The sequence below is a fragment of the Ceratotherium simum genome, chromosome 24 (assembly GCF_057802395.1).
Source record: "Ceratotherium simum simum isolate JZ-2026a chromosome 24, ASM5780239v1, whole genome shotgun sequence".
Classification (NCBI taxonomy): Eukaryota; Metazoa; Chordata; class Mammalia; order Perissodactyla; family Rhinocerotidae; genus Ceratotherium; species Ceratotherium simum.
The window spans coordinates 32789661-32796733 of NC_141923.1; the positions used below are offsets into that span (position 1 = coordinate 32789661).

The 7073-nt window shown below is 41.0% G+C and overlaps 1 protein-coding gene across 1 annotated transcript; it reads left to right on the plus strand.

Annotated features, from left to right (window-relative positions):
- The first annotated feature begins 1037 nt into the window (after positions 1-1037).
- Positions 1038-3524, plus strand: LOC147913924 (disintegrin and metalloproteinase domain-containing protein 20-like). The gene has a single exon (XM_087447762.1). It carries the CDS (start codon positions 1280-1282, stop codon positions 3491-3493), a length of 2214 nt encoding a protein of 737 aa, XP_087303888.1. The 5' UTR covers positions 1038-1279; the 3' UTR covers positions 3494-3524.
- Positions 3525-7073: the final 3549 nt, after the last annotated feature.

Sequence of the window (7073 nt, forward strand, 5' to 3'; positions counted from 1 at the left end):
CAAATACTGTGTGATTTCACTCATGTGGAATAGGAAGAAAACAAAATAAATGAACTAACAAAATAAAAATAAAACACATTCATACAGAAAACAGATTGGTGATTACCAAAGGGGAAGTGAGTGGGAGGAAGGTGAAATGGGTAAAGGGGGTGGATTGTATGGTGATGAATGGAAACTAGATTTTGATGGTGAGCATGCTACTGTAGTGTACAGGGAAGTCAAATTATAATGTTGTACGCATGAAACTTATATAATGTTATAAACCAATGTTAGCTCAATAAAGAAAAAAAGGATACAGAAGTTTCCCATTGCTCGAGAAAGTTCCCTCTATTCCTCCATTCCCCCATATCAGGAACTACTGATTTGAATTCTATTCCCATGAATTAGTTTGGACTACAATGGAACTTCATACAAATTAAATCATATCTTAAGTTCCCTTGGTCTGATTTCTTTCTACCATAATATCTCTGATATACATGCATGTTCTTACATGTATCAGAAGTTTGTTCTGATTTACTTAGTTTTATTCCACTGGATGAATATACCAGTTGGTTTATCCATTCATGTACTGATTACTAGTTTTTTGTTTCCAGTTGTGGAATAAATTCATGAATACTGCTGCTATGAACATTCATATACAAGTTTTTGTGGGTAATTTCCTAGGGCTAGAAATTGTTGGGACATGGCATATGTATAAGTTTCACTTCATAAGACACTACTATGATACACTCTAATTTGTCTTCTCATGAAATCTGTTTACTCTTTCTTTCAATCAATCACCCCCTACAGCATTCAGTTTTTATAATTTATGAATTCTAGGTCTCTCCTCAAAATTCTTATAAAGAGAAGCTTCCACTCTCCTCTCCATTCTCTAATTATATGTTAGTCACTTATATCATTTAGGTTGGAGGGAAAAAAGTCACTAAGTGTCTTAAAATTGCACCAAACCCACTTATTCTCCCCCTGTGTCTTCTCCAAGAGCCCATGGGACTTTTGAGCCCAGGTATATACACTATTTTTCCTAATTCCTCCCATTTTGTTTTCTTCTCTAGGTCCCCTGTGCTAGGATCCCCAGATCACTGAGCACACCCTCCCCTAATAAGCACACCATTGTTATGTAATAGCTTCCCCCTCCCCCTTCATCCTCCCCAGGGTGCCACGCCTTCAGCCTCTCTCTGCTCTGCTCATGACTACACTGCTAGAAAAGTTGCTGTTTCAGGGATAGTCTTGCCTGCCTCCCACTTGACTGCAGTTTCTTTGGTCACAGGCTCCCTCACTCATGGGACCTGCCTGGGCCCAGGCCCACCTGACAGGTGATCTCTGGCTGCCTCTGCTCTGGCTGCTCCTGTCTCCAGTCTGCTGCTCCCATGCCCCACCGGGATGGCGCTTCACTTCCTCTGAAGTTGTGATCCCCAGGAAGGTCTCCCACAGAGTGGGTGGAGCTGACATACAAGGCCAGCTTTCCTACAAGATTCATTTCAGGGGCCAAAGACACGTGGTTCACCTGAAAGTCAAGAAGAGCTTGCTGCCCAGACATTTTCCTGTTATCACCGATAACGACCAAGGTGCCATGCAGGAGGACCACCCCTTTGTCCCCCGGGACTGTTACTACTACAGCTACCTGGAAGGGGTTCCTGGGTCCATGGGCACACTGGATACCTGCTATGGGGGTCTGCGTGGCATGCTGCAGGTGGATGACTTCACTTATGAGATCAAACCACTGGAGGCTTCTTCCAAATTTGAGCATGTCATTTCTCTGCTTGTGTCAGAAAAAAGATCAGCAGAGGTGGAAAGGTGTACGATCGAAGAGGAAGATACAAATCAAGCATATGAAGAGGCAACACTTGCTGAAACTCCTAGAGCAGCCCCTCTGTATACTTGGGTTCCACACAGGAAAGACATAAAAATTCACTACACAGTTTCTAACTCATTATATAGACTGAAGAACAATATGACACAGGTAATAGAGGGTGTGGTGATGTTGAACAGCATAATGCATACCATCTACACACACAATCATCTAGACGTCAATATACGTGCTTTGTGTATATGGAATCAAAAAGATCGCTATGAGTTAAGAGGAAGAAATATTGAGGGAATTGTTACCGGGTATGGTTTGTGGAAATATTATGGATTTTTTAAATATGTGACACATGATACTTCAGCGCTTCTTACAGGACATAAAGTCGAAAATACCCTATATTTTTCCCATTATGATGGAATTTGCAACCCCAACTGGGGAGCATTTTACGTATGTGTGGCACATTTTCACGTATTTTTAGGTGCAGGTATTACAGCACATGTACTAGGTCATAATATGGGGCTCAATCATGATGGATCTGGTTGTTATTGTTTTCGAAGAAGCTCCTGTGTCATGGCTCCTGAGCCTGGTGTTATGGATATGTTTAGCAACTGTTCTTATGCCAGACTGCATCGACGGGTTAATATGTGGGATCCTTGTTTGAGTGTAAAAAATGTACCATACAGAAATTTTCCTTATGTAGCTCCTCGTTGTGGTGACAAGATCATAAATCAGCAGGAAGAATGTGACTGTGGCTCCATTAAAGCTTGTAATCAGGATAAATGTTGTGAGACCAATTGTGCCCTCAGCTACGGCAGTGATTGTAGTATAGGAGGTTGCTGCATTCGCTGTAAGTATGCTCAACCTGGAACGGTTTGCAGAGACACGCCTGGTATTTGTGATCTACCAGAATACTGTAGCGGGAACACACATGTTTGTCCAAATGACTTTTATATCCAGGATGGAACCCCATGTTCACCATTAGCTGTTTGTGTGAGAGGAAACTGTACTGACCGTGATATGCAGTGTCAATCCCTGTTTGGCTACCAAATAAAAGATGGTTCGTCAGCATGCTATACAAAATTGAATGTAATGGGTGACCGATTTGGGAACTGTGGCATGAGGGTGGGACCAGGAGGATCACGATCTGTTGCATGTGAAGCAGATGATGTTCATTGCGGAATGCTACATTGTAGAAATGTCCTCGAAATTCCTGGTGGGGGGGAACACACCACATTTCGTCATATAATTGTACAAGATGTTCAACAAGAAAGATGCTTCGGATACGATGTACACCATGGGACAGAAGTGCCAGAAATGGGGCTTGTAGTGGATGGTGCAACATGTGGGCCAGGAAGTTACTGTTTCAGACAGAACTGTACTTTTTACCAAGACATGCGTTTTGACTGTGATGTCAAGAGATGCAATTTCAGAGGAGTGTGTAACAACAGGAAACACTGTCACTGTCTGAAAGGTTGGAAACCACCATCATGTGAAGAGAGAGGACCAGGTGGTAGTATAGATAGTGGCTCCCCACCTGACAAAGTACCACCTCGTCAACCCAAAATAAGATTTAGTATAAACAAGGCAATAGCTGTATTGAGTATGCGTGCAAGTCTTTTACTGCTTTCACTAATCATTGGAGGACTTTCACAACTAAAAAGAAATATTGATGACTACAGTAAAACATAAGCTAGTGAAGAAACAGAATCTCTTCCACCCGAGTAAATACTAACCAGAGGCCACACAACAGAGAAAATCATACCAGCACTTACTAAGAGAAATGATCAATAATCACTCTGATAATTACATAATCCTATAGCTATTCCAAGGTTGTCATCTTGAAATAAAATGATCTGGCCATTAAAAATGGGTCTATGTGTTTAAATTCATTGAACATTTCATGTCTCATCATATTCTTATTATTCCTGTAGAGGATAGAAGGAACTCTTAGATTCACTAACAAGAGGACCTGTATTAATGTGGATTCTAACATTTTATAGATGACCCTGTAACAAATCTTGTTTGCACTTGTATGCCCTTGTTTTAACAGTTTATTGGGCCTTTTCTCAATTGGTTTTGTACTAGATTTTTTGTTAGTGTTAAACAAATAGCATAGAAAGCAACCACTGAAGATACAGTAGGAAGATACAGAACTTTTGTGTCATAGGCACATGTTTTCAACTGGTCTATCATCCGCTAAGTATGGGATCTTGGACAAATTCTTAGTCTTTCAGAGATTCATGGTCGACATGTTACAGTCAGAGGTGAAATGTACTTTTCCAGAATTTTGGGATGATCAAAAGAAAGTACCCAAGAAGGGCCTGGATTATTTTAGGCACTTATTACATGCCAGCTGCTATCATTCTCATTATTATTCTTGGGTTGTGCTAAACCTGGGGTATTCCAAGTATAATGACTTTGGCATTGTATCTTCATTCTAAAACCGTCACATGAGGAGCCACTGATCACTGATATATCACTTCTTAAGGCCTCTAGTTATTAACGTCATAGTAGCTCTCCTTTAAAATCACACGAATTGCCTAAGCACAGCTTGTCTATAAAGTATAGGATGGTACTCACTGTCTGATATATGTTCTGTGGCCCACAGAACAAGGAACTGCCGTAACTAGTAAGGTTTGTTCAGGGGCCACACAAGAATCTTAAATGGGAATATAATATGGACCACCATTCTTAAGTCCTTGAGGTAAACATCATCTCTGCAAGTGCCTTACTTACATAGTGCTCCTCCGTTGGGGGAGGAGGCAGTTTAAGGGGCTTCCACTTGGCCTTTGCTGCTATAGTGATCCTTACTCCTTATATCAGGGAACCAGTGAGAGCATTCTGCCAGCTGCTGAGTATATCCATCGATTTTTCAGTAAGGGACTGGGAAAATGACAACAGGCATGTCTGTCAACCCTTTGCACAGGTTATGAGAAGGACTTGTGCCACCAATCTGTTTGTTACCTTGCCTCCATATGTCCCCACACTAATGTAGGACCATGATAGCATTTTGTTTCCCTTGTTATCAATGTCGGCTCAGACTCTGTATCTGACAACACTGGTAAGATCTGAACATCTCCCTTTCTCTAAGATCTGAGTATCATTTGAGCAAGGAGTTAAGGAATGGGTTCTATAACTACATTAATTGTTGCCTTCAGAATCCTTCCTTGAGGGGATCCGGCTTCCACTCCAATCAATGCGTCTGGGTCTGAGAACTGGCTCAGGTCTGGCCATTGGGTGAGGGACCAGGATTTTCCATTGTGGCTACTGTGGGAGGTCAAAATTTGGCCACCCCAAAATATATCCCTTTACCTTGATTATTTTCTCTGATGGACATTTGACCTCCCCCACTAACTGCCTAAAGGAATTTAACTCCGGGTATGGACACACTGGCAGGGTCCTCGCTAAGCCCATTCTTATCCAAGTTCTGTTTACCAAATTTACATTTGTAATGGTATCTCCCTCTCTGTACTGGGAAGAGGGGGGGGTTGGACTTATCTCTGGAAACTCTTATCAGTACAGAAGAAAAGGACTTAAATCTACATACTCTTGATTACTGCAGTTTCTGTCTCCCTCTTGTCTCCTCCCCCACCCCCAACATCCTCCTTTTTCTTTAGCTGAAGATAGTATTTAAGGTGAGAATCTCTGCCATTTTGTTGAGAAAGTCAGTTTCCCTGGTTTCTCCCATGTATATATGTTATCAAACTTGGTATTATTTTCTCCTGCTAACCTGTCTTACAATTATTTGGCCAGCCATGAGAACCTCTAGGAAAGGGCAGAGGGGGATTCTCCCTCTTCCTCAACAGTTTTGGCACCCAACGCGCGGCAAAAAGTTCACTGGCTGGACACTGATCACTCCGGGATGGCTGCAGCAGAGAAGTCCCAGACCCCGGACAAGAGCCAGCAGGAGGTGAGAGTTCTTACCATGTCTGTCTCCCGGATATCTGCCTGCAGAGTCCAATAGAAGCAAGAGTGGTGAGTTTTTTTTCCTTCGAAATGTAGATTAACAGGAGAAAAGACTGGTGAAGCTAGCTTCTTGGACTCAGCGACTCTGAGATCTGGTTGGGTACCCATTGGATAATTGATCCGTTTCTTCCCAGAAATAGTGGTTGTCTCTGTCTCTCTTTTTGTCCTTTGTCATAAGACAGAGGCATCTCTATAAGCCTGTTATCTGGGCTTTTGTCTTGTTCTGTATCTTGAGAACTTGGCTTTGTGACCTTTCTGGTCTCTGCCATCTGGAGAATGTACATACCTGCATGCATCCTGGCAGCCAGTCAAGTAGACTGGGGTTCTGAGAAACTCTCTTTGTCCGGCTGTGCCTACTCTCAGGGAAATTTGTCATAAGGGGTCCCTTTTGTATAAGGGGCCTTTGTCATCTCTCGTGCTTTCTTTTTTTGGGAGTGAATTCTTGGGATCTCTTTTGAGAATGCCTCTTGTGTCCATAGTTAAGCTTGGGATGAGTCACTGTTAAGATTAAGATCCTACTCGTCCGCATGGCCAGATGATGGATCATTTAAATTAGAAAAACTTCTAAATTGGGGAAAAAAATTTTTGAGAGCTCTCACATAATTGTGTTATTGGTACCTAAGAAAAGGCCAGGAAAAAAAAAAAAGGGAACAATTTGAATAGCCTTAAGACCCTGACTCAGGTTACAATTAAATTGAAAAAATGTAAAAGTGTAAGATTATAAAGGTTGGAATGTTTGAGCTAATTTTATATAAAAAGGTTACATCAACTTTGCCTGAGTCTGTTTTAAAATGTCTGCTCTTTTTGCCTGATTGTGTGGTGGGAATAGCCATATTCCCACATGTATATCCCACATCCCAGATACAATGCAGACATGCAGCCTTTATTTGTCAAATAAACTGATGTCATTTCTATTACGGAACTGGCTAACAGGAATAATAACTTAAATGATGCCTAATTTTATATAAAGTCTTGTAGGCAATGTAAATAATTAGTGGGAACAAGTAACTAAATAGATGTGAAAAAGATAAATGTTGGGTGAACTTTTAACAATAATTATGGGTTGTGGTGTATATAGCTTCCAAATTCTTCTTGGTGACTTAAAACTTGAGAGTTTTGCTAAATTTTATGATAAAAATTCATTGAGTATCTAGATCATTTTCAAATAAGATAAGATATTAGACATTGATTGCTAAACATAGGTTTGTCTACTTTTGGCTTCTTATTACAGGGAACTAAAAGGTGTTTTGGGTCTATTGGTAAACATGTCTTGTGTTTTATTAAAATATTGTACTATAAAATA